Source organism: Pongo pygmaeus, chromosome X (assembly GCF_028885625.2).
Source record: "Pongo pygmaeus isolate AG05252 chromosome X, NHGRI_mPonPyg2-v2.0_pri, whole genome shotgun sequence".
In the NCBI taxonomy this organism is placed as follows: Eukaryota; Metazoa; Chordata; class Mammalia; order Primates; family Hominidae; genus Pongo; species Pongo pygmaeus.
In genome coordinates this window covers 49,792,078-49,819,219 of record NC_072396.2, presented here as the reverse complement: position 1 = coordinate 49,819,219, position 27,142 = coordinate 49,792,078, and the positions used below count along the sequence as shown (strand labels likewise).

The window sequence follows — 27,142 nt, the reverse complement described above, 5'->3', positions numbered from 1 at the left end:
GGAGGGATGGATCTGAGATCAATTTTGATTGTTTTATAAATGGGGAAACTGAGGCCTCAAGAGACAGCCAAGACCCTACCCTATCTAGGTCATACAACCAGTGTCAGAACATTGGTATTTGAGGTTGAACCAGGCCACAGAAAGAAGTTTCCCATGGGCCATTTCCTGTACACCAGCTTCCTTCAGCCTCTCTCTCCCCTGTATCCTTCAAGTTTCTCATCCTTGCAGTGGGAATCTTTGAGCAGAGGAGCACACATCTCAGGAACCAGACTATCCAGGGGGATGAGTTCTGTCTCTCCCACTGAGTGTATGCTAGTTGGGGTAGTTGGGACCACAGACCAGGTCACACCACAGCTGCTTGACAGGCAAGTGAGACCTTTGTCCTGGCTCATCTCCTCAGGAGATTGGTTCTCAGTGGGGCCAGGGTTCCCACTGGACCAGGAAGGTAGTGGGGAGCAGACCAAGTCCCTGTCTCCCTCTGCAGCTGTGTGTACGCACGTTTGTGTGGTTTGTTTTTAGGTTCCCTGTAGACACCTAGCTTCCTTTTTTGCCCTTAGTGGAACTTGCTATGGCTCTTCTGGGAGGCAGGCAGCTACCTGGGGAGTAAGTAGGCAGTTCTCAGATGTCTCTAAAGCAAATGGTAGAACCCTATAGGAAGATAATCCAGGCTCTCATGTCTTGCTTCTTAACATAAATCTGGGTATATTATTGGTTACATTACATTAGTTACATAAGGACTTCCCCCGGGCAACAGAGGAGAGAGGTTGAGGCTAGTCTGTTAGAGCTCTTGGTTATTTCCCCTGCCCTCCACCTACCCTGCCAGAGGCCAGGAAGGAGGTTGGAGGAGTAGGGGGTCCCTTAGTTTATACAGCCTCACATCTTCAGTCTTTTCTGAAGTGGCAAGGGCATCTACTCATTGAATGTGATAGTTCTCTGTTGTGGGATTTGTTGGGTGAGCATTTGGCCTCAGGGAGCATCTTTGGCAGGCTCTGCTGTATGTGTATACACATGTGCATTTCTATACTGGTGTCTCTGTGTGTCCAGAAAAAGGAAAGAAGTGGGGTGTGTATGGGGAAGGTAAGGTTCATATTGGCCTTTGTGGCCCTAGGGAGAGATACAGCCCCTGATATCTATAATCTCTGCCCTCTCCCATGCCTTTCCTGGGTTCTAGCTGATTCCTGCTTGTGCTGGTGTGGAAACTGAGGCACACAAGATCAGGTCCTGCCCCAGGGAGTAAGGTGACTAAGATGGTGGCTAGATTGGGGTGAGGGTGGTAATATCAGCTGGGGCCAGCAGTTACCCTTTGAGAGCCTGGCCTCCCCTTCACCCCCCTAAATCTGTGATCCCAGGCAAGCTTTGCCACATTTCTGTGTCTCCTGAGTAAGTAAGAGTGTTTTGGTAAGGATAGAATGAGTTGGAGTGTGAAAAGTCTTTGGTGTGGGACCAATTGTAGTATTGTACTGAAAATTTCTGAGCCCTGTTGGAGATGGGAACAGAGGTAGAATGGTGGGGGACCCCCTTCCAGCTGGCCTCTGGGAGGGGAGAACAGGTGCAGATTGCCCACAAGTGCAGCGTCAGCAAGAGGAGGAGTTTCAGTTTCTATCAAAACAAGTTCTCTGAATTCCCCTACCTCTGCAGGTCATCCCCCCAACCTCAGACCCCTCCACAGGGAAGTCAAGCCTGGCCCCCAGCCCTGTGTGCCAGCCTTCTGGGAAGAGGTGGGCTTTCTGGAGGACAGAGGTGGAGCTAGGAAAGTCAGAAAAACGAATTCTTTTTTTTTTTTTTTTTTTTTTGAGACAGAGTTTCACTCTTGTTGCCGGCTGTAGTGCAGTGGTGTGATCTTGGCTCATTGCAACCTCCACCTCCCGGGTTCAAGCGATTCTTCTGCCTCAACCTCCCAAATAGCTGGAATTACAGGCGTCCACCACCCCGCCTGGCTAATTTTTTGTATTTTTAGTAGAGATGGGGTTTCACCATGTTGGCTAGGCTGGTCTCGAACTCCTGACCTCAGGTGATCCACCTGCGTCGGCCTCCCAAATTGCTGGGATTACAGGCATGAGCCACCACACCTGGCTAAAAATGAATTCTTGTTGAGTACTTCCTATGTGTTTAGCTCTGTGCTTAGATGCTTTTTCTGCCTTATATTATTGAAGAAATCCTTCTATTCTCCCTTGTTGGGGTGGTACTATTGCTGTTTTCCTTGGTTTGGAGATGTATATTTTCTTCCACATTAATGATTCCAAACTTAGGGTATACCTTATAATCAGTGTGGTGTGTTTCCCTCCTCAAAAGCTGTGATTAGGTACATGTTAACCATATCACCTATCAGTGCCATCATAGGATTGAGGAGAGAAGGTGGTATTTTACGTTTTACAGATAAGTAAAGAAGTGTCATAACTCGTCCATACTTTAGGACCCTGTTTTATGAAGCCTGTATTGTTAATTTGATATTAATTTAACTGCTGAAGTTTTGTTAGAACTAAGGGCCTAGAGGTAGACTTCTGGACCTTTGGTTTCACTAAAGGTAGAGAGCCAGGAGAGGACATGCATCCTAGGTCTGCATTTGGGGCTCTCCTCTGGCTGAGGAATTGCAACAGAAATGAGGAAGGGCTTCATGAGTGGTTATGGCAACATTCTGGCTGACTCGTGGGTAACTAGCATATGAAGGAATGATTGTCGTCATGACAAATTGTGTTCCTGTTTCTTGACCACCTACTATGCCTTAGGTGCTTGGCAAACCTCCTGTGTAGTTTTGACAACACCCAGCAGATGGAAGAGGAGTTACTGTCTCCACCTTATGCATGAGGACATTTCAGCTTAGAGAGGTTAAAGGCCTTATCCATTGCTACACAGCTAGGAGGCAGCAGAGCCTTTTTGCCAGGCAAAGGGGTCAGTGGCAGAGAAATGGGACCCTCAGGGGGTTTTCCCCCAGATCCCTTCCCTGTTCCACAGTCTCCTCTCTTTCCGCCATTTTCCTGCATCTGGCATCTAGCTCTTGAAGATAGAACTCCCAGGCCTGGAAATGACAGTTGACCTTTCCATATGAGATGGGCTTTCTCCAGCACCTCAGCCTATCTCTCTGAGCCTGGCCAATCAACCCCTATTTAACCCCTTCACTCTCATCTTTGTTCCTGTTTACTGCAGCTGCCAACAGCACTGCCTCCCAGTACCCCAAGCTCTGCCTACAGAAATAGCTCTTCAAGTAGCTCACTGTGCGGACTCTGTGGTCCTGGCTTCTAAGAAAGGCAGCAGCAGGGGGCCCCCAGCCTGTGTGCAGGACATGTGACTTGCTGGAAATGCCGCTGGGGAGGGCGGGGGAGAGTGTGGCCGCAGAACCCACATCCTTGTTTACATTGGTGAAGGGGCTACCCCCTTCCCGCCTTCACAACCTCCGCACCCCCCACACCCCCTTACCCTTCAGGTCTCTTTACCTCCAAGAGGACTGGAGACAAACATGGGCCCTATTTTCTATCTCAGAGTAGCCTTTCTCACAGAACCCTCCAGGGTAGGAAGGGGAAGGCAGGGAAGGCTTTCTTCTGACAGTTCTTCAGAGAGGTAGACTGACAGGGAAGAACTCAGGAGTGTTCTGTGTGACCTGACCCATCCCTGTGCCCCAGGGAGATCCCATCAGAGCAGTGGTCCTCTGGGGAAACAAAGGGAAATTCCCAAAACCAGTGGAAATCAGACTTGCATGATCTTCAGGCCCACTTTAATTTCACAGGGAGAAGAGCTCCCTGGCTTACCCAGCCTATCCGTTTGCTCAGTAAACTTTTCCTGATTTCCTTTACCGTATTGGGCCCTGAGCTGGGGGTGGACTTTGGTGTGAACTGCCCTTTGCCTTCTGTGGGAGCCCAGTGTGGTCGGGCAGAAGTCTATGCACACCTTTGATAAATCTGGTGATAGAGGTGTCCTGGGTAGTGGGGAACTGTATTAAAGAACATGTTGGGCCAGGCGCGGTGGCTCACACCTGTAATCCAGGCACTTTGGGAGTCTGAGGCGAGAGGATCGCTTGAGCCCAGGAGGTCAAGGCTGCAGTGAACTATGATCGCGCCACTGCACTCCAGCCTGGGCAACAGAGCGAGACCTTGTCTCAAATAAATAAATAAATAAATAAATAAATAAAGAACACATTGGTGTTTGAGAAGTAGGCAGCTGACGAGGATGGAAGGAGCGTCCTGAAGAGAAGGAACGGCATGTGTGAAGATCCTCAAGCGAAGCAGAGGGAGTGTGTTTCCTTCTCGCCTTAGTTTGACCAAATCTCACGACGCCTGGACTATTCGGGCCACAGGCTGCCCATCCTGAGTTAAGCTAAAGTTAGTTGCATGTGTGTCTTATCTCTTTTACTAGACTGTGTGCTCCCCGAAGGTAGGGGCAGGATTTTACTCACCTCTGTCACCTTCACAGTACCCCACATTCAGGCCTCCCTATGGAGGAAGGAATTCTGATTTACTCTGTGGCTACTCTGTCCCAAGCCCAGTGGTAGTTATTTTATACCCATTATCTCATTTAATCCCCACAAAAGGCCTGCCATGTGGTTATCCCTCTCTTTTTTTTGTTGTTGTTTTTTTGTTTTTTTGAGACAGAGTCTCACTCTGTCGCCCAGGCTGGAGTGCAGTGGCATGATCTTGGCTCACTGCAACCTCTGCCTCCTGGGTTCAAGCGATTCTCCTGCTTCAGCCTCCTGAGTAGCCGAGATTACAGGCGCCCGCCACCATGCCCGGCTAATTTTTTATTTTTGGTAGAGACGGGGTTTCACCATGTTGGCCAGGCTGGTCTCGAACTCCTGACCTCAAGTGATCTGCCCGCCTTGGCCTCCCAAAGTGCTGGGATTACAGGTGTGAGCCTCCACCCCTGGCCTGTTATCCCTTTCTTTCCCATTTTACAGATGAGGTATATGAGGCTCAGAACACTTGGGTCACTTGCCTCTGGTCACTCAACTCTCCAGTATCTGGCAGAACTGGGCTTGGAGCCCATTTTTTTTTTCTTTCCTTTTTTTTGTCTTTGTTCCCTTTTTTTTTCAACCTACAAAGGCCATGTTGACTCGTGGGAGTCAGGAAAACTGAATTCAGAGTTGACTCTGTCACAAAGTGACTCTTTGTGACCTTGGACAAACCACAAACTCCCCCTGAACCTCTGTTTCCTCATGTGGAAAGTGAAGAGGGGGTGTGGGAATCAATAGGGTTTGAGGCCAACCTGTGGAACTTAGAATGTTGTTGATTTCTCTGAGTGGCCACGTGTACCCTAGACAAAGTCATCTGCCCAAGAGGCCTGTGGCTGTGTTCCTCTCACCTGCACTCTCTTGTTCTTCAAGTCTGGCCCTGCCTGCCTTATTTTTCCATGACCCCGTTCTAGCCTTACAAGGGCAAGAACTCTCCAGGCCTTGGGGTAGAAAAGGGAATTTCCCTGGTCCCCCAGTTCCTCCTCCCCAAAGGATGTTCTGTGATTCAGAGCTCTTCTCTGGCATCTCTGACCCTAGCTGCTGCTTTCTTCTGCCCCCACAGCTGACCAGGTGTATGGAGACCAGGACATGCATGAGGTTGTGCGAAAGCATTGCATGGACTATCTGGTGAGAAAATAGGGGAGGCCTTTGGGGGAGGGGCAGGGTGGGAGGATTTCTTCTCCACACAGACCTTAACCTTCCAATCTATTCTGCAGATGAAGAATGCCGACTACTTCTCCAACTATGTCACAGAGGACTTTACCACCTACATTAACAGGAAGCGGAAAAACAATTGCCATGGCAACCACATTGAGATGCAGGCCATGGCAGAGATGTACAACCGTCCTGTGGAGGTGTACCAGTACAGCACAGGTACTTCTGCAGTGGGTAGGTGAGGGAAAGATGGCGCCTCGTTCGAGCCTGCCCAACCTGGCCTGCTGTGGATGCTCCCTCCTTCTCTTTCTCTGCAGAACCCATCAACACATTCCATGGGATACATCAAAACGAGGATGAACCCATTCGTGTTAGCTACCATCGGAATATCCACTATAATTCAGTGGTGAATCCTAACAAGGCCACCATTGGTGTGGGGCTGGGCCTGCCATCATTCAAACCAGGGGTGAGTGAGTCCCTGTGCCCAGAATGGCTGCTGAATATAGAGGTCAGAAACCTCTGTTGGAGTCTGTTTTGCCCCTAACTCACAAAAATATCCTGTCGCCTCTCTCCCCTGAGGTCTCACCCTTATAAAAAAAAAAAAATAGGGAGTTACTTAAGGTGATCTATCACGGCTTGTTCTTTGGTCTTGGTTTGCCTGTCTGAGTTGGCTTACCTATCTTTTGTGCCCGTTGAGGGCTGGCATTTTAGGATGTGGAATCCTATTTGGGAGCAGTGAGCCAGGGCTTGCTCTGGGCATCTTGGCATGGATCTTTCTCCCGGGATCATAGTGGTTACAGACAGCCATGGTCACAGAGACATGGGGTACAGGCCTGGCCCCACCACTCACTGGCTGTGTGATCTAGGCAGATTCTGTAAGTATTCCAGGCTGGCAGCTTGGCTGATACAGAAAGCACCTCCCACTGGGCCTGGGTCCTAGTAGGTGTTCAGAAGGTGGCAGTGCATTTTCCCAGCACATACTGATAGATTCTCATTCATTTCTCTCTCTCTCTCTCATAGTCATCTGCTGAGGATTTTGGTATCTTCTATTCAGGTTTCACTTCTACAAACACAAAGTACTCCTGCTTCATTTTCGGAAACACATAGCCTAACACCAACACACCCTCCAACATAGGGTTCTTTTTTGTTTTGTTTTTAAATAAACTTAATTTTAGAGCAGCTTTAGATTTACAGAATTACTGCAAAGAGGCTGGGCACGGTGGCCCACACCTGTAATCCCAGCATTTTGGGAAGCCGAGGCTGGCAGATCACCTGAGGTCAGGGGTTCAAGACCAGCCTGGCTAACATGATGAAACCCTGTCTCTACTAAAAATACAAAAATTAGCTGGGCGTGGCAGTGGGTGCCTGTAATCTCAGCTACTCGGGAGGCTGAGGCAGGAGAATCACTTGAACCTGGGAGGCGGAGGTTGCAGTGAGCCAAGATTGTGCCACTGCACTCCAGCTTGGGCGACAGAATGAGACTCTGTCTCAAAAAAAAAAAGTTGCAAATATATTACAGAGTTCCCATATGCCTCACTATGATTAATGTATTAACATAGTACATTTGTCATAGTTATGAACCAATATCGACATATTATTAACTGAAGACCATACTTGACTCAGATTACCTCAGTTTTTCCCTCATGACCTTTATCTGTTCCAGGATCCCATCCAGGATGCCATATTATATTTAGTTGTTGTGTCCCCTTTATCTCCTCTTGGCTGTGACAGTTTCTCAGAATTTTCTTGTTTTTGTTTTCGATCTGTTTACTGACTCTCGTTTTGCCTTTTCTAGAATGTCATATAATTGGAAATGTACAGTATGTAGCTTTTTCAGACTGGCTTTTTTCACTTAACACTATGCATTTAAGATTCATCTGTGACTTGTCCTGGTTTAATGGCTCATTTTCTTTTTTGGTGGGCAGGTGGAGAGACAAGGTCTCGCTCTGTCACCCAGGCTGGAGTGCAGTGGGGCAATCTAGGCTCATTGTAGCTAGCCTCACTTCCCAGGCTCAAGCAAGCCTCTCACCTCAGCCTTCCCGAGTAGCTGGGAGACTGCAGGTGCTCGCCATCATGCCTGGCCAGTGTTTTTAAAAAATTTTTTGTAAAAAAATGAAAAAATTTTTTTTTTTGTAGAGACAAGGTCTCACTATATTGCCGAGGCTGACCTTGAACTCTTGGGCTCAAGTGATCCTTGCACCTTGGCCTCCCAAAGTGCTAGAATTACAGGCATGAGCCACTGCACCTAGCTTCCTCTTTTTCTTTCTTCAAAAATATGAATGTTCTGGCCAGGTGCGGTGGCTCACGCCTGTAATCCCAACACTGGGAAGCTGAGGTGGGAGGATCTGAGGTCAGGAGTTCGAGACCAGCCTGGCCAACATGGTGAAACCCTGTTTCTACTAAAAATACAAAAAAAATTAGCCGGGTGTGGTGGCACACACCTGTAATCCAAGCTACTTGGGAGGCTGAGGCAGGAGAATTGCTTGAACCTAGGAGGCGGAGGTTGCAGTGAGCTGAGATTTCACCCCTGCACTCCAGCCTGGATGACGGAGCGAGACTCTGTCTGAAAGAAAAAATAAAAATGAATGTTTTAAGTTTTTGTATTTAATAGACTTAATTGTTTAGAGCAGTTTTAGATTTACAGAACAACTGAGGAGATAATACAGAATTCCCACATATCCTTCTTTTCCCAAACACAGTTCTGCTATTATTATTATTATTATTATTTTATTATTATCTTTTTTTTGAGACGAAGTTTCTCTCTCGTCACCTAGGCTGGAGTGCAATGGTGCAATCTTGGCTCACTGCAACCTCTGCCTCCCGGGTTCAAGCAATTCTCTTGCCTCAGCCTCCCGAGTAGCTGGGATTACAGGCACCCGCCACCACGCCCAGCTAATTTTTGTGTTTTTAGTAGAGATGGGGTTTCACCATGTTGAAGGCTGGTCTCGATCTCCTGACCTCAGGTGATCGCCCATCTCGGCCTCCCAAAATGCTGGGATTACAGGCGTGGGCCAACGCGCCTGGCCCAGTTCTGCTATTATTAACAGCTCAGATGATTATGGTACATTTGTTACAATGTGCGAACCAATATTAAAACTTTTTTTTTTTTTTTTTTTTTAAGACAGAGTTTCTCTCTGTTGCCCAGGCTGGAGTGCCATGAGGTGATCTCGGCTCACTGCAACCTCCGCCTTCTGGGTTCAAGTGATTTTTCTGCCTCAGCCTCCCGAGTAGCTGGGATTACAGGTGCCCACCACTACACCTGGCTAATTTTTCTATTTTTGGTAGAGACGAGGTTTCACCACATTGGCCAGGCTGGTCTCAAACTCCTGACCTCAGGTGATCCACCCGCCTCGGCCTCCCAAAGTGCTGGGATTACAGGCGTGAGCCACCATGCCTGGCCTAATACGTTACTATTAAATGATGTCTGCATGTCTCCTTAGGCCCCTTTATCTTTGATAGTTTCTTAGTTTTGTTTTGATGACCTTGACAGTTTTAAGGAGTACTGATCAAATATTTTGTAGGAAATGTCTCTTTTGGACTTTTTCTCATGTTTAAACTAGGGTTGTGGGTCTTAGGGAGGAAGATCACAGAGGTAAAGCGCCATTCTCATTACATCATTTCAAGAGTTTATACTATGAGTGTCATTTATGCCTGTTGGTGTTACCCTTGATCAACTGGCAGAAGTAGTGTTTGTTAGGTTTCTCCACCCAAGGTTACTCTTTCCCACCTTTTCCATACTGTACTGTGTGGAAGGAAGTCACTATGTGCAGCCCACACCTAAGAAATCGTTATGCCCCATCCCCTTGAGAGTAGAGTATCTACATAGATTATTTGGAATTGTTCAAGGAGGATCTGTGTCTCGTCCTTAACTCATCCTTAATTTATTAATTTTTCCAGTTATTTATTTACATCAATATGGTCTTTTTTTTTTTTTTTTTGAGAGGGAGTTTCACTCTTGTTGCCCAGGCTGGAGTGCAAGGGCGCCATCTCAGCTCACTGCAACCTCTGCCTCCCAGGTTCAAGCGATTCTCCTGCCTCAGCCTCCCGAGTAGCTGGGATTACAGGCATGCGCCACCACACCCGGCTAATTTTTGTGTTGTTTAGTAGAGATGGGGTTTCACCATGTTGGGCAGGCTGAAGTCTCGAACTCCTGACCTCAGGTGATCCACCCTCCTCGGTCTCCCAAAGTGCGGGGATTACAGGTGTGAGCTACCACGCCCAGCTGAATCAGCCATTTCTTTAGAGAGTCCTGGAATGTATTGGAGACTGTTAACAGAAATCAAGACCTAGGTGTTGAATGTGCTCTTCAGTATCAGGTTGTCCATGCTTCTAGGCCCTCTCAGCTGATAGAGCAAGGAGCTACATGTATGTATAGTGGCCTTTGTACACATATCTATAAATATTTCTACCTGTAACCATCTGTATTTATATTAAACATGAATCCTTACTGATGTCTCCAACTCAGATCCATGATCACATGCTTCATTCTAGCCTTCTCCCCTTGTTCATCTGCAAATTTCCACTCCAACAGTAGATATGCCATCAGATGTATATGCACTGGTTCCTACTGTCCATTTATGTAACTGCTCACTTCCATATACACAGGTAGCAGAATCACACTTGTTCACCCGTACTCCCGTGGGAAACAACTTTATCACTATAGCACAATGCTACATATAGTTCTTTTTTGCCTTTGGTGTTACAGACTCCATTCATTTTGAAAGTGACTTACTTGTACCGCCACCCCCTTCAAATGAGGGTGTTTATTTTATTTTATTTTTTTTTTATTATTTTTTTTGGAGACAGAGTCTTGCTCTGTCTCCCAGGCTGGAGTGCAGTGGCGTGATCTCGGCTCACAGCAAGCTCCGCCTCCCGGGTTCATGCCATTCTCCTGCCTCAGCCTCCCGAGAAGCTGGGAGTACAGGCGCCTGCCACCACACCCTGCTAATTTTTTGTATTTTTAGTAGAGACGGGGTTTCACCGTGTTAGCCAGGATGGTCTCAATCTCCTGACCTCATGATCCGCCTGCCTCGGCCTCCCAAAGTGCTGGGATTACAGGCGTGAGCCACCGCACCCGGCCAAGGTTGTTTCATATGTTTGTAATACATTTGTATTATTTTGTCACATTTTTGCATTCTATGCTGGGATCTCAGATCTCCTAATTTTTTATTTATTTATTTTTGAGACAGAGTCTCACTGTCGCCTAGGCTGGAGTGCAGTGGTGCGATGATCTCAGCTCACCGCAACCTCTGCCTCCTGAGTTCAAGCAATTCTCGTGCCTCAGCCTCCCGAGTAGCTGGAATTACAGGCATGCACTACCACACCTGGCTAATTTTTGTATTTTTAGTGGAGACGGGGTTTCACCATGTTGCCCAGGCTGGTCTCGAACCCTGACTTCAGGTGATTTGCCCGCCTCGGCCTCCCAAAGTACTGGGATTACAGGCGTGAGCCACCGCGCTGGCCATAGATCTCCTAATTTTTATTTTATTTTATTTTTTATTTTTGAGACAGTGTCTTGCTCTGTCACCCAGGCTGGAGTACAGTGGTGCGATCTCGGCTCACTGCAACATCAGCCTCCGTTGTTCAAGTGCTTCTCTTGCCTCTGCCTCCTGAGTAGCTGGGATTACAGGCACGCGCCACCATGCCCAGCTAATTTTTTGTATTTTTAGTAGAGACAGGTTTCATCATATCGGCCAGGCTGGTCTCGAACTCCTGACCTCAGGAGATCCACCCGCCTTGGCCTCCCAAAGTGCTGGGATTACAGGCATGAGCCACCGTGCCCAGCCTTCCTGATTTTTTTTTAAATAGCATATATTAAGGTCCACTCTTTGTGTTGTACATTCTATGGGTTTTGACAAATGTATAATGTCATGTATCTACTATTACAGTATTATTCAGAATAGTTTGAGCACCCTTAAAATTCCTCATACTCCATATGCTTACCCCTCTCTTCCTCCCTCTTCCTGCAAACACTAATCTATTGTCTTTGTGGTTTGCCTTTTTCAGAATGTCATATAATTGTAATCATACAGTATGTAGCCTTTTCATACTGCTTTTTTTTTTCTTTTTTTTTTGAGACAGTGTATCACTGTTGCCCAGGCTGGAGTGCAGTGGCACAATATCACTGCAGCCTTGACCTCCTGGGTTTAAGCAATCCTCCCACCTCAGCCTCCCAAGTAGCTGGGACCAAAGGCACACACCACCATGCCTGGCTAACTTTTAAAATATTTTTATTTTGTAGAGACAGGGTCTCACTGTGTTGCTCAGGCCGATCTCAAATTCCTGGGGACAAGTGATCCTCCCGCCTTGGCCTCTCAAAGTGCTGGTATTGCAGGGGTGAGCCACCTGCAGGCAATTTGCTTTTTTTCCCCCTGAATTTAAAATGGTCAACGTGACAGACTGCTTCTTTTCACTTAGCAGTATGCATTAAGGTTTCTCCATGTTTTTTCATGGCTTGTTAGCTGGTTTCTTTCTTATCACTTAATGTTCCTTTTATGGAGGTACCAGTTTAATTATTCACCTATTAAAAGACATTCTTGGTTGCTTCCAGTTTTTGATTATTATGAATAAAGCTTCTGTAATGTGCATGCAGGTTTTTTTGTGGACCTAAGTTTTTAGATCAGTTGTATACATACCTGGGAGCAAGATTGCTGGATTGCGTTGTAAGATTATGTTTTGATTTATGAGGAACTGAGAAACTGTCTTCCAAAGTGGCTGTATTATTTGCATGCCCACCATAATGATTTGGAAGTTCCTGTTGCTCAGCATTACCAGCAATTGATACTGTCATTGTGTTGGATTTTAGCCATTCTCTTAGGTGTGTAGTGGTATCTCATTATTTTAACTTGGAATTGCCTATTGGCAAATGCTGTTGAGCATCTTTTCATATGCTTATTTGCCATCTGTATAGCTTCTTTGGTGAATTGTGTTTGTGACTTCCTGACATACAATTCCTAAAATCCTTAGAATCTCCAAAGTGATGCCTTTTTGTATGCTAATGAGGTGACTGATGGCTGGCAGCCTCTAGGTAGCTTCAGGATGGGGGCTGGTGACCTGAAAGACCAAGGCAGGATTAGAGGTTTGCAACTTTAAGCCCATCCCCCAGCCTTTGGGGAGGGGAGAGAGGCTGAAGATTAGCTTGATCACCAGTGTCCAATGGCATAATCAATAATGCCTGCAGAAAGAAGCTTCCAAAGAATCCCAAAAGGATTGGGTTCTGGGAGCTTCTGGGTAGTTGAATACATGGAATTTTCTAGAGGGTGGCACCCCAGGGAGGGCATGGAAGCTCCACATCCCTTCCCCCATATCTCACTCTGTGCATCTCATCTGTATCCTTTGTAATTTTCTCTATAATAAACTGGCAGACGTGTTTCCTGGGTTTTGTGAGCTGCTCTAGCAAGTTAGTTGAACCCCCAAAAAAGTATTGTGGGAATCCCAATTTATAGCTGGTCAGTCAGAAATTCTGGAGGCCCAGACTTTCGACTGGTGTTCGAAGGGGGTTGGGGGGAGTCTTGTGGGACTGAGCCCTCAACCTGTGGGATCCCAGGCTGTCTCTGGGTATTGAATTGCATTGGAGGACGGACACCAGGTGTCCGCTGCTTGCTGTGTGGGAAAACACCCTCCCCCTAGCCCGCACACTTGGTCACAGAAGTCTCCTGTGTTGATTGTTGTTGAGTGAGTGAGTAGAAAAAACACTTGGAGTGTGTTTAACACTGCCAGAGTGGTTAGATTTTTTGACTATTTTTTTAATTGGCTTGTTCTAACATAGTTTTACGAATTGTGTTAAACTATTCACAGTAAAAAATTACATTTTATCTGAATGCAAGGTCTGCAGGAAAAAGAAAAGAATACATTTTACATGATTACTTAGCATATATGCATTTGTGTGTGATGTGTATATGTGCATTAAAATAATGTTAACTAAAGCTTCATGAAACAACATTTGCACTTATTCCCTGGGATATATTCTGATATTTTCTATTTTTAAAAAATGCTGTTGGATCTCAGCCTGAAAAACAGTACTCTTATGTAGTGTCCTGTAACTCATAGCACCCCACACCATGTTGATACTGCCCCCTTATTCCCTCACACACCCACTACTTCCCCCAACCCCTCACATGCTTGAATACTCCCTCCACCCTGTGCACACAGAGCTAATTTTTGTATGTGTCTCATCTGCTCACATGTGTGAGAAAGTCCTCAGCATTATGAAACAGTCATCACTGGATGGGGCTTCTTTAAATTAAGGCCCAGGGCCAGGCGCAGTGGCTCACGCCTATAATCCCAGCACTTTGGGAGGCCGAGTCAGGTGGATCACCTGAGGTCAGGAGTTCAAGACCAGCCTGGCCAACATGGTAAAACCCCATTTCTACTACAAATACAAAAAAATTAGCCGGGGGTGGTGGCGCTCACCTGTAATCCCAGCTACTTGGGAGGCTGAGGTTGGAGAATCACTTGAACCTGGGAGGCGGAGGTTGCAGTGAGCCGAGATTACGCCACCGCACTCCAGCCTGGGCGACAGAGCGATACTTCGTCTCAGAAAAAAAAAAAAAAAAAAAGTCCCAGGTTGGAAGGCACCTGACTGCTCCAGTCTCAGTGCCTCAGTTGAGGTGGTTTGGGGGTTGGAATCAGGTCTTACAAGCATAGAAGTTTGGAATGACAGGTCCCACATCCCAAGCCTGCTTTCCCCTGGTCCCCAATCAAGAGGTAGTCTGCGGAGTGTTGTTCTGTGGGAGTGCCTGCTTTCCTGTCTCCTTTTTTTTTCTGGGGCCTGTGGGCCTACCTCGCTGAGCCTGTTCTGGCTCTTGGGCAGGTTCAGTGTGTTATTGCACATCCCTGTTCCTCTCCCTCCTTGCAGTTTGCAGAGCAGTCTCTGATGAAGAATGCCATAAAAACATCGGAGGAGTCATGGATCGAACAGCAGATGCTAGAAGACAAGAAACGGGCCACGGACTGGGAGGCCACAAATGAGGCCATCGAGGAGCAGGTGGCTCGGGAATCCTACCTGCAGTGGTTGCGGGATCAGGAGAAACAAGCTCGCCAGGTCCGAGGCCCCAGCCAGGTGGGTCATGGACTCTGTCACAGGCTTGGCCAAAAACTCATTACTTCTCATGCTTTGCCCTCAAGCGAGCAGAAAAAAAATAAGCAGTTTTGACATCTGGGAGGGAAGGAAGCATCCAGCACCATCTGTAACTCATCTTGGTCTTAGTTTTGGCATTGTACCTTGGAACTTTAAATACTTGTGCAGAACAGGCACTTAAGGAGTGAGAGGAGGGCAGCTATGCCGCTGGTGACACAAGGGAATAATGGATAGCTTCAGAGACACAAGCTTTTGTTGACTGCCCTTGTGTGCCAGGTCTCTACTGAGAATGTAACATCAGATCTGGACTACTCTGCCCTCAACGATCTCGTCTGTTGGCGGAGACAACTCATTGGTGGGGTCCTTGACCCTGGCTGGGAAATCAGTGGAGGTGGGGGCTCCGGTTAGTCTTCACAGAGGAAGGTTGAATTGTTAGGGGAGTGGGGCGGGGCGGGGCAGACAAGCATCTGAGGAATTGTAAAATCACAAGGAGTTTGGAGTGATTGTAGATGTTGGCTGGCAGGAGCTGAGTTGTGTTTTTTTGGAGACAGAGTCTTGCTCTGTCGCCCAGGCTGGAGTGCAGTGGCGCAGTCTCGGCTCACTGCAAGCTCCGCCTCCCAGGTTGACGCCATTCTCCTGCCTCAGCCTCCCGAGTAGCTGGGACTACAGGCGCCCGCCACCACACTCGGCTAATTTTTTGTATTTTTAGTAGAGACAGGGTTTCACCGTGTTAGCCAGGATGGTCTCCATCTTCTGACCTCGTGATCCGACCACCTTGGCCTCCCAAAGTGCTGGGATTACAGGCGTGAGCCACCGCACCCGGCTGAAGGAGCTGAGTTTTATTCCACAAATACCTACTACCAGTCTGTGGCAGGCCCTGTTTTCAGTATATGGGGATACATAGGTGAGCCCAGCAGATCAAGATCCCCGTCCTTGTGATGCTCACAGTTTTGCAGAGTGAAATAAAATAATAAATATAATGAATAAATTAGTTGGGAAGTGCTGTGGATGGAAAGTGTAGAGCCAGGATAAAGGGGCTGAGCAGGAATGTGCGTTCACAGTATGAAATAGCGCAGTCAGGGTAGGCCTCAGAGCAGGTGAGATTTGAGCCTTGCAGAAGGTGAGAGTTAGCTGAGCGCACATGGAGGGGAGGACAGCAGGCCCACACACCTGGTACAACTCAGGCACAGCCCAGAGGGAGGCCGGTGTATCCGAACAGAATGTAGTAGTAGATGAAGTCAGAGAGGTTGTGAGTCCGATTGGGTAGGGCTTGTGGGCTGTGGCGAGGATTTTGGCATTTGCTCTGAGAGAGGCAGAAACCATGGGAGGATTGTGAGCAGAGGACGGACAGCATGTGGTTGGGGATTTAATAAGATTGCCTTGCCTGCTAGTCATCCAGTGGAGTCTGGTGAGTGAGGGCAGAAGCAGGGGCCAGTGAGGAGGAGGCTACTGCAGTAGGCCAGGTGACTGGTGGCCTGTGCTGGCAGTGGAGGTGGTGAGAAGGGGTTTGATTTGGGATCTATTTTCAAGATAGAGGTAATGACTTCCTGTCAGATTGGCTGTAGGGGTGTGAGAGAAAGGGTAAGGAGCTCCACCTCTGTCCTGTGAGGAGCCTTGTGGTCCACCGTGTGGGGATGATGTTGACCTATGTAGAAGCTGTATCATAGCCAAAGTCCTGGGAAGGGAGCCAGCATTCAGAGATGGGTCACAGGAAGGTCATGGCTGCTGGTGGTCCTTAACGCATTTTCCTTCCCCACTGCAGCCCCGGAAAGCCAGCGCCACATGCAGTTCGGCCACAGCAGCAGCCTCCAGTGGCCTGGAGGAGTGGACTAGCCGGTCTCCGCGGCAGCGGAGTTCAGCCTCGTCACCTGAGCACCCTGAGCTGCATGCTGAATTGGGCATGAAGCCCCCTTCCCCAGGCACTGTTTTAGCTCTTGCCAAACCTCCTTCGCCCTGTGCGCCAGGTCAGTGACTTGCCCACAGGGAATGTGCTGGGAATTAGCAGGCACTGCCTGGGTCTTGGGTCCTGGATCCTGGGTCCCTACCTTTGACTGTCCGTCTGCTTCAGGTACAAGCAGTCAGTTCTCGGCAGGGGCCGACCGGGCAACTTCCCCCCTTGTGTCCCTCTACCCTGCTTTGGAGTGCCGGGCCCTCATTCAGCAGATGTCCCCCTCTGCCTTTGGTAAGCCTCCTTTGTCTGGGGGGATGGAGGCTGCTAGGAGCTGGGAGAGACTGGAAGAAGTGGCAAGTCCTGAGAGGGGGTTTCTGGAGCCTCTGGCCATCTCCCCAAGAAAAGGGAGAGGCACTGGAGGGGATTTTTCAGATCCAAGGAATTTGCCCCAGAAGGGTCTGGGGTCTAAGTGGGGTTTCACAGGCCTTAGCAGATCCTTCTGTTTTGAGAAAGGAGTGAGGAGGGGCCCTATGGGATTTCTCCAGAGCCCCAGATGTCGGCACAGGGTGGGGAGAAGGCAGGCTGAGAGCACTCCATCATCCTTTTCCTCTTCCTCTCGCCCAGCAGGTCTGAATGACTGGGATGATGATGAGATCCTAGCGTCGGTGCTGGCAGTGTCCCAACAGGAATACCTAGACAGTATGAAGAAAAACAAAGTGCACAGAGACCCGCCCCCAGACAAGAGTTGATGGAGACCCAGGGATTGGACACCATCTCCCAACCCCAGTACTCCTGCTCTCCGGTGCCACCTCACCTTCTTTGGCTTCTTCCCTCTTGCCTCCTTCTGTTCTTTCTGCTCTCCCCTCTTTTCCCTCCTCCTCACTTCCCTCTGGCTAGCCCACCCCTGCGCTCTCTCTCATTGCCGCTGCCACTATCACCTGTCTCTCTGCCAGCTGACGTGCCCTGTTGCCCCCCCACCCCCACCCCGCACAGAACCATCCCTGCATTCCACAGGGGACTCGGGCAAGGGTGCCGAAGATAGACAAGAGGCACACAGAGACAGACCAACTGGCAGCCAGGCAGCCCCAGAGGAGAGAGACATTCAGACAGAGGAAAGTCTCCCTGCCCCCATTCCTTCCAAGATGAGAAAAACTTGCCACCCTCCCCCCCCGACACTGATGCCAGGGAGGTGGGAGGAAGAAGTGGGAAATTTCCCTTCCCAGTACCCCAAGAACGTCTGAGCCTTCAATGTTGAATTTTTTCTTTATTAAAATGTACTTTTATCTTATAAAATCAACTAATCAAAAATGATATAGACGACAGCACTGGCTCTGTGAAGGTGGCATCTTTCTGGGCAGGCAGGCCATGGGGCATGGAGGAGGGCGCAAAGATATGGGTTGCTGTCTTCTGGCCTCCAGCTGCATGGAGGCCGGCCCAGGGTCTAGGGTGTGCACTGGGCAAGGGCAGGGCGGCAGGTGTCAGGCCGGCTTGGACAATGAAACCCTGACCTTGCTGCATTCCTTTTGCTTCCACCACCACTAGCCTCTTTGGAATCTTGGGGTGGGGGTCATCTTTGGGGATTATGGCTGCCACCCGGGATTTAAGTGTAGGGAGTGTGGGAGCAGCCTTGGCAGATGGGGCACCCGTGCCCTGCAGGTGTTGACAAGATCCGCCATCTGTAATGTCCTTGGCACAATAAAACCAAATGTCAGTTTCCCTGAGCGGCTCTGTTCTTTGTGGGGCAGGGGTTGGGTGGGCCTCTGGGCAGAGGATGCAATGGCACGGACCTTGGCTTGACCTCAGAGGTGTGAATGCTCTCCGGCAGGGTCTGTCTGGGGGCCTGGAGTTTGTATTTGATTTGCTGCTTATTAAACCTCCTTCTGGACCTATTACCACTGGAAAAGCTGCGTCTTTGCCTGCTGACCCCACCCCTGCCTACCCTGTTTCCTGGGGGGGGTGATGGTAGCAGAGGACTGTGAGCTTGAACTTCTTGCCTCAATTCCAGCTTCTCCGCCTGCCTCTCACCATGAATGCTGCTATTTCCTTATCATGATCTGATGAAGAAAAGCCTTGGAAAAGTGCAACTGATACTTTGTAGCAACATGAGTTTAGTGGAAGTAACCAGAGGGGCCTCACCCACTAGGTTTTAGAAGATGAAGGATGGCTAAACCCTTTTCTGTTCTTGTCCCCCAGGCTGACACCTCTTTCCCTGCCCTCCCTAGGGGTAAATCCAAGGTAAAGAAGGCTGGCTGGCCCCCAGGTTTTCTCAAGTAGCATTTTCACAATGCCATGATAATGGAGACCCCCTGACAGGATGTGTGTCTGGTTCTGCAGTTGAGGGCATGGCTAGCTGAGTGGCTGTCTGCGTAGTGTGTCTGGAACCCAATGGCCAAGCATCTATTTGTTGTAGAGTTGCTTTGAAACCTTCCTGGCCCTGGTCAATTGCTTCTCTGTTTCAAGTGTCTCATCTGTACAAGAGGTGATTAGGCTGGGTGCAGTGACTCACACCTATAAACGCAGCACTTTGGGAGGCTGAGGTGGGTGAATCACCTGAGATCAGAAGTTCGAGACCAGCCTGGCCAACATGGAGAAACCCCATCTCTACTAAAAATACAAAAATTAGCCGTGCATGGTTGTACGTGCCTGAAATCCCAGCTACTTGGGAGGCTGAGGCATGAGAATCGCTTGAACCCAGGAGGTGGAGGTTGCGGTGAGCTGAGATTGCGCCACCACACTCCAGCCTGGGCGACAGAGCGAGACTCCGTCTTAAAAAAAAAAAAAAAAAGTGATATCTACTCCCTCATGCTTCTGCTGTGATCATCTAGAGGGAATATGTATGATCAAAGTAACGTACTACTGGGCACAGTGCCTGGCACATTGAGAGAGCACAAATGTTAGTAGTAGTCTTTGTAGAAGTTTCTGCACCATTTGGCCCCTGCCAATCTCTTGCTGCTCTGTCCAGTGTTCTTGGCCTTTGCCTGCAATTTGCCCTCCCCTGTCCTGAGCCACCAACCTTCTTTGTCTTTCAAGACAGAGGGTCACCTGCTGAGAAGCCCATTCACATTCTCACTTCTATCTAAAAGTCTCCCCAGTAACTGTACTACAGATAAACTTCATGGCACAGGTTTGATGCCTGACTTAACCTGTACATCTCTGATACCAACATCCCCACCAAGGCCTGGCAGGCTTATAGCAAACCACCCCCTAATAATGTTGGGTAAACAAAGGAGAGTACATGTGTGCTTTTTTGGTGTTGTCTGTGTGTGTGTGACTGTGGTGAGTCCAAGTCTTCATGTGTAGCTCACAGTGTCCCCAGTTGTGTGTGTGATGAAGGGCTTGTTTCCAGGTGTGTCAGATGGTGACTGAGTGTGGGACTCTTATCTCTGACAGTTTGTGTCTAAATCCAAGATGCGTGCATGCCTGCGTGGGTCTGTCTGTGACAGTGCATCTGTGGTTTCTGTCTGATGGGGTGGATGTCCGTTTGTGTTCCTGCAACAGATTCTGGGTAGCTATTTCTGGACAGTTTGTTCCATTGATAAACTGCATGTGTCATGGTGTATGTGTGTCTGTGTCTGAACAGGTCTATCCATGTCTGTTTTTGTGACACTGCCACAAAATGTGACTCTATCACATCAGTACATGTCTGCCTTCAGAGCAGTGCATGTGTGTCCCTGGAGCATCTGTGCATCTTCCTGTGACAGACTCTGCGGCTCTCATTTCTGGGACAGTACAAGTCTTGCTGTGACAGTGCATGTCTGATGGTGACAGTGTGTTTGTGACAAGTTCTGCCAGTGTGTTTGACGGGACATTTCTGTGTCATCACATGGCAAATGTAGGTCTGCGTGAGTGCCTTTCTGTAACAGTGTATCTCTGGGTGTCATTCTAGGACATAACTATTTTTCTGACAGTGTGCCTGCCTGCCTGAAAGTGTATGTCAGTCTCTGGCTGCGTGTGTATCTAGGTCGTTTCTGTGAATGTGTCTGACAGTATGTGTTTGTGTATATGTTGGCATTCATGTGTCTTTGGAGTACATTTTTCTTCCTGGGGTGTGGCGCCTTTTCTGGCTGTTTTTCACAAATTTGTGTCAGAGTTGCCACTTCTCTAGCCGCCTCTATCAAGTCTCTCAGTCCTTGCCTCTCTCAACTCCAAGTGCAGCCTCATGCCACCACCACTCTGGGCTCACCCCCATCCCCCAAGAACCACCCCCTGCTGTTCTAGATTCTCGACCTGCTGACTGGGCCCAGGGCTCAAGGTTAAAAGCTCCAATAAACACCAGGCAATGCTGCCTTTGACCAATGCACACCCGTGGCGTTGATGGTAGGGGTTCCCCCTCCCTGGCTACCACATATTTCCAGGGCCCTGGCCTCAGCTTTCCAGTGAAGGCCGCCAGTCGCCTGGAGGACTCCGGTGAAGGAGTCCGACAAGCACCTTTCGAGACGGGGTCTCGGATAGCTACAGGCACGAATTCTTAGAAGCCCGGCCTGGCGCTATCTCTGCTAATATCCAGGCAGCTGCGGCAAACCAACTTCCCAGGAAAGGATACTGCGCAGTTATTTTTTAAGTGTAAATACACACACACACACACCGCCACCACTACCAACAACAACCCCGCGCAACAACCAAAACAAGCGCGGTGCTGCAAAGGGATTCCCAGAACCGGTTTCCTCTTGGTGTGAGCCCCACCTCAAGCCCCCTCATTTACATGCAGGCCCCGCCTCCTCGGAAGAACCGAGCGTGTATTTGCATAAGGGGGCCCTTGAAACGATGAGGGTGGTATGCAAATAAGAACTGGCTCCGATTGGCTGTGGTACAGCAGGTGCCGCGTCCGGATTGATCAAAGCCAGGTGGGCGGGGCTGTCGCCCAGGGTGACTCTCCCGGGAGGCGCGTGCCCAGGCTCAGTAGCATTGGGGCTGGCGCGCGCGGCTAATCTTAACGCTGCGCCTTCTGCGGGCGCTTCCGGGCCACCAGTTTCTCTGCCTTCCACCCTGGCGCCCCCCAGCCCTGGCTCCCCAGCTGCGCTGCCCCGGGCGTCCACGCCCTGCGGGCTTAGCGGGTTCAGTGGGCTCAACCTGCGCAGCGCCACCTCCATGTTGACCAAGCCTCTACAGGGGCCTCCTGTGCCCGCCGTGACCCCCACGCCGCCGCCAGGTGAGTACATCCTCCCCTACTGCAACCAGACGGGGTGGGCTGGAATGATGGGTTGCAGCGCGGGGGGAGGGAGTCGTGGCTGGGCTCAGCACGCCGCCACCCTGACTTCCTCGCCTCCGCCTGCGTAGGAGGCAAGGATCGGGAAGCGTTCGAGGCCGAGTATCGACTCGGCCCCCTCCTGGGTAAGGGGGGCTTTGGCACCGTCTTCGCAGGACACCGCCTCACAGATCGACTCCAGGTATCCGTCACAATGGTCTTGGGAGGGTCAGGTGCGTGTGGCGGGGGCGGGGGTCCTGGCCCTGGAATGCTGGTTGACCGAGGAGTGAGCCTGCAGAGTGTGTAGAGGACCAGGTGTGTGTGTGTGTGTCCGAGGAGTGAGCCTGCAGTGTGTGTAGAGGGCCAGGTGTGTGTGCGTGCGCGTGTGTGTGTCGGTCTAGGAGGTTATGGGGGGGGCAGGGGGCTTCAGATTCCAGAGGTCCTCAACCCCGGGGTCCAGGCTGTGTATGTGTGGGAAAGCGGGGACCTAGATGTGAGATTTGTGCGACTTTTGGAGGTAGGTGTCCAGTGTGGAGTCATGCGGACCAGGACCCTGGTACAGAGTTGGGGTGTCGTAGAGCTCAATAGGAAGATTGTGGGCCTGGGGTATCAGGAAATCTAGAACTCAGGACTTGGAGTGATGAGTCCTGATGCCTGAGAACGGAGAGCCCAGGGCTAAGGAAGATGGGAGAGATAAACTTGGTTCCGAGGACCTGGAGGGCAGGGGAGACGCCCTGGTATGCGTTCTGTGGGGTGCTGTGGTTGGGGACCAGAAAGACTAGAGTGCTGGTAGATGGAGGAATACTGGAGGTAGGCAGAAGGTCTAGACTGGGAGGGGCCTGGGGATCACCTGCTGGCCTCCTTATCACGGCCCTCCTCTCTAGGTGGCCATCAAAGTGATTCCCCGTAATCGTGTGCTGGGCTGGTCCCCCTTGGTGAGTACCTTCGGAGCCCTTCCTGACCTACCTACTCCATCACTGATGAATTCACCTCCTTGCTTTTCCAGGGGATGTATGACTCCCTGGGCCCTGTAACAGTGAGAATACTGCCAGCCCATTTATACTCCCTTGGGGTGACATACAGTTCTGATTCACCCCAATTCCCCTAGAGCCCTGGATTCTCCCCTCCAACAAACCTTTCCCATCCTCCCTCCAAACACTGCTGGGGGACTGCCCGCAGGGCATGCTGGTGGTGAACAAGGGGCAGAGGTCACTGGTTGCCATGGTGACGGTGGCTGCTTCTGTCTTGCCGTTATAACGCTAACGGACATCAGGGCGGGTCTGGGCAAGTTGTAGAGTTGGGAGCGCCCCCTGGCGGGCTCTAGGGGAAACTGCGCCTGCGCAGTCCGTGGGACTCAAAGGGAGAGGGTGCGCCTGCGCAATGTCGGAATTTTTGCATCTCGGTGAGAAAACGTCTGCTGCTGTGCAAGTCAGCAGCCTGGCCAGGAGAGGGCTCTACCTCAGCCCAGAAGGTTGCTGCTCGAAGTGTACCTGCGCAGGGCTTGGGGAGGCAGTGGGGGGCGGATTTTGTGGCTAGTAGCGTTTATACTTTTTTTTTTTTGGAGACACAGTCTCCCTCTGTTGCCCAGGCTGGAGTGAGGTGACGCGATCTCGGCTCACTGCAACCTCTGTCTCCTCGGTTCAAGCGATTCTCCTGCCTCAGGCTCCTGAGTAGCTGGAATTACAGGCACCCACTGCCACACCTGGCTAATTTTTATATTTTTAGTAGAGACTGTGTTTCACCATGTTGGCCAGGCTGGTCTCGAACTCCTGACCTAGTGATCTGCCCGCCTTGGGCCTCCCAAAGTGCTGGGATTACAGGCGTGAGCCACCGCGCCCGGCCTCTAATTTTGTATTTTTAGTAGAGACGGGGTTTCTCCATGTTGGTCAGGCTGGTCTCGAACTCCCGACCTCAGGTGATCTGCCCGTCTCGGCTTCCCAAAGTGCTGGGATTACGGGCATGAGCCACTGCGCAGGGCCACATTTAGGCTTTTTATTGGCTGGTTCTAGGTGCTTGGTGATGCCGACAAAACACATGATAATACTAAGTCCTTTTGTGCTAGGTCCTTTGCAATAAATCACTCAGCTGTTTAACAAATTAGGTATATTGACCATCTACTATATGACAGACATAATTCTACACACTCAGCAAAGTATTACATAAGTATTGAGAGCTCATTTTGTGCTAGGTCCGTTTTTACTAATTGTTTTCACCTGTTTAACAAATATTTATTCAGCCCTACTCTGTTAGCAGCCACTGTTTTAGTGCTTCATATACGTCTGTGAACAAAACAAACCATTACACAATAACAGTGTTTATCGAGTGCTAACTGCTTGTCAGAGCCCATGCTATTAAGTGCTGTCATCTGTTTAACATTATTGATCACCTACTGTGTAAGGTACTATTCTAATCTGGGATATGTCAGGGAACAAAACAAAACACCACATAATGGTGGTGCTGCTTCTGCTGAAAGCCTTCAGTTAATAACCAGATTTTTCTTTCTATTTTTGCTTGTTTGTTTTGAGACAGCTGGAGTGCAGTGGTGTGATCTCCACTGCAACCTCTGCCTTCTTGGCTCAAGCGACCCTCCCACCTCAGCCTCCCAAGTAGCTGGGACTACAGGTGCATGCCACCAAGCCTGGCTAATTTTTGTGTTTTTGTAGAGACGGGGTCTTGCCATTTTGCCCAGGCTGATCTTGAACTCTTGGGCTCAAGCAATCCACCCACATCAGCCTCCTAAAGTGCTGGGATAACAGGGATGAGCCACTGTGCCCGGCCGAACTTCTTTCGTTTATTCAAATGTTTATTGATCTACTACATGTGAGATTTGTGCAGGCTCTTTGCTGGTTTCACCCTCTCAATCGCTGTGTGAGTTTGTGTCTTTAGGGAAAGTGAGGCCCAGGAAGGGAAGTGAGTTGCTCAACGACACACTGTCAGGAAAAGGGGCCCTGAGTTGAGCTTATGTAAAAAGCCTCAGAGCTGTTGCCTTGACATCTGTCTTTTTTCTCTCCCTGCTTCCTACCCCACCTGTGCCCCCAGTCGGACTCAGTCACATGCCCACTCGAAGTGGCACTGCTATGGAAAGTGGGTGCAGGCGGTGGGCACCCTGGCGTGATCCGCCTGCTTGACTGGTTTGAGACACAGGAGGGCTTCATGCTGGTCCTCGAGCGGCCTTTGCCCGCCCAGGATCTCTTTGACTATATCACAGAGAAGGGCCCGCTGGGTGAAGGCCCAAGCCGCTGCTTCTTTGGCCAAGTAGTGGCAGCCATCCAGCACTGCCATTCCCGTGGAGTTGTCCATCGTGACATCAAGGATGAGAACATCCTGATAGACCTACGCCGTGGCTGTGCCAAACTCATTGATTTTGGTTCTGGTGCCCTGCTTCATGATGAACCTTACACTGACTTTGATGGTAAGGCTTCTCTAAATCTCCCTAGAGGTATTGTTTTTACTTGATGGCCTTGTGACCTTTGGCCACCAGTGGTGGGGTGTCCTGTAATCCTTGACCCATACTGCATTATATAAGATTATCGATTGCTAATACTGGGGATTCTCAGCCTTGCCCTCTGATAAAGTCCATCTTTTAACGGTGTGCTAACCTTATTCTGGGCTCCTATTCTGGTGAGGGGATCCTGTTACCATCCTGAGTATTCTTTCTCTGGTAAGGGGATCCTGTTACTTCTCAGTGCTTTTATTCTGTTGAGGGGACTCTGTTATTTTAGCTGCTCTTTATCTAGTGATGGGACTCTGCTTTTATCTTGAGTGTCCTTAATTGTGGTGAGGCCATCCTTCCTGGGGAGTTTGGGGTTGGAGAAGCGCATCATGAGATTGAGTGGTCTAACCCCTGGCTTGTGTGCAGGGACAAGGGTGTACAGCCCCCCGGAGTGGATCTCTCGACACCAGTACCATGCACTCCCTGCCACTGTCTGGTCACTGGGCATCCTCCTCTATGACATGGTGTGTGGGGACATTCCGTTCGAGAGGGACCAGGAGATTCTGGAAGCTGAGCTCCACTTCCCTGCCCATGTCTCCCCAGGTGAGGCCTCACTGACCCCAGCCCAGAAAAAGGACTCCATCCCTCTCAGGGACCAGTACCCCCTACTGACTGCTAATCTTCCCTCTCTGCTTCTTGGCCCACAGACTGCTGTGCCCTAATCCGCCGGTGCCTGGCCCCCAAACCTTCTTCCCGACCCTCACTGGAAGAGATCCTGCTGGACCCCTGGATGCAAACACCAGCCGAGGATGCACCCCTCAACCCCTCCAAAGGAGGCCCCGCCCCTTTGGCCTGGTCCTTGCTACCCTAAGCCTGGCCTGGCCCCCAATGGTCGGAAGAGCCATCCCATGGCCATGTAACAGGGATAGATGGACATTTGTTGACTTGGTTTTACAGGTCATTACCGGTCATTAAAGTCCAGTATTACTAAGGTAAGGGATTGAGGATCAGGGGTTAGAAGACATAAACCAAGTCTGCCCAGTTCCCTTCCCAATCCTACAAAGGAGCCTTCCTCCCAGAACCTGTGGTCCCTGATTCTGGAGGGGGAGCTTCTTGCTTCTCATTTTGCTAAGGAAGTTTATTTTGGTGAAGTTGTTCCCATTCTGAGCCCCGGGACTCTTATTCTGATGATGTGTCACCCCTACATTGGCAACTCCTACTACCACCACACAAACTTAGTTCATATGCTCTTACTTGGGCAAGGGTGCTTTCCTTCCAATAATACCCCAGTAGCTTTTATTTTAGTAAAGGGACCCTTTCCCCTAGCCTAGGGTCCCATATTGGGTCAAGCTGCTTACCTGCCTCAGCCCAGGATTCTTTATTCTGGGGGAGGTAATGCCCTGTTGTTACCCCAAGGCTTTTTTTTTTTTTTTTTTTTTTTTTTTTTGGGTGAGGGGACCCTACTCTGTTATCCCAAGTGCTCTTATTCTGGTGAGAAGAACCTTACTTCCATAATTTGGGAAGGAATGGAAGATGGACACCACCGGACACCACCAGACACTAGGATGGGATGGATGGTTTTTTGGGGGATGGGCTAGGGGAAATAAGGCTTGCTGTTTGTTCTCCGGGGGCGCCCCCTCCAACTTTTGCAGATTCTTGCAACCTCCTCCTGAGCCGGGATTGTCCAATTGCTAAAATGTAAATAATCACGTATTGTGGGGAGGGGAGTTCCAAGTGTGCCCTCCTCTCTTCTCCTCCTGCCTGGATTATTTAAAAAGCCATGTGTGGAAACCCACTATTTAATAAAAGTAATAGAATCAGAAGTGGCTGGCCATTTGTAGGTGTGAGGCTTTTATGGAGCATCTACTGTACACTGAGACAGTCAGTCCCTCTGCTTTGTCCTCAGGAAGCCACAGTCTTACGTTGCATCCTGAAGAGCTTTAAGGATTCTTGAAGCTCCA

At 49.7% G+C, this 27,142-nt stretch overlaps 2 protein-coding genes across 4 annotated transcripts in view; both read left to right on the top strand.

The window, feature by feature from the left end:
- The window catches only part of OTUD5 (OTU deubiquitinase 5), a 36,156-nt gene extending 17,877 nt beyond the window's left edge, over positions 1-18,279 (top strand). Inside the window, exons 3-10 of one of the 3 annotated variants that reach the window (XM_054471855.2) lie at positions 5,502-5,566; positions 5,656-5,812; positions 5,911-6,059; positions 14,451-14,654; positions 16,435-16,636; positions 16,741-16,854; positions 17,188-17,349; positions 17,578-18,279. In XM_054471855.2, coding sequence (XP_054327830.1) covers positions 5,502-5,566; positions 5,656-5,812; positions 5,911-6,059; positions 14,451-14,654; positions 16,435-16,636; positions 16,741-16,854; positions 17,188-17,312 — 1,016 coding nt within the window. In that variant the 3' untranslated portion in view covers positions 17,313-17,349; positions 17,578-18,279. Of the gene's footprint in view, positions 1-5,501; positions 5,567-5,655; positions 5,813-5,910; positions 6,060-14,450; positions 14,655-16,434; positions 16,637-16,740; positions 16,855-17,187 lie in introns of all 3 variants that reach the window. The other 2 variants (XM_054471857.2, XM_054471856.2) reach the window with 2 other exon arrangements.
- A 3,152-nt stretch (positions 18,280-21,431) lies between these two features.
- PIM2 (Pim-2 proto-oncogene, serine/threonine kinase) lies at positions 21,432-27,004 on the top strand. Its single transcript, XM_054471499.2, has 6 exons — positions 21,432-21,712; positions 21,841-21,950; positions 22,633-22,683; positions 24,788-25,160; positions 25,608-25,784; positions 25,889-27,004. Exons 1-6 carry the CDS (start codon positions 21,652-21,654, stop codon positions 26,050-26,052), a joined length of 936 nt encoding a protein of 311 aa, XP_054327474.1. The 5' UTR covers positions 21,432-21,651; the 3' UTR covers positions 26,053-27,004.
- The last annotated feature ends 138 nt before the right edge of the window (positions 27,005-27,142 follow it).

Coding starts and splice junctions, on each gene's coding strand:
- PIM2 (XM_054471499.2), top strand. CDS start 21,652: ATGTTGACCAAGCCTCTACAGGGGCCTCCTGTGCCCGCCGTGACCCCC. Junction 21,951..22,632: donor GCCTCACAGATCGACTCCAG/GTATCCGTCACA, acceptor CCTCCTCTCTAG/GTGGCCATCAAAGTGATTCC. Junction 22,684..24,787: donor TGCTGGGCTGGTCCCCCTTG/GTGAGTACCTTC, acceptor CTGTGCCCCCAG/TCGGACTCAGTCACATGCCC.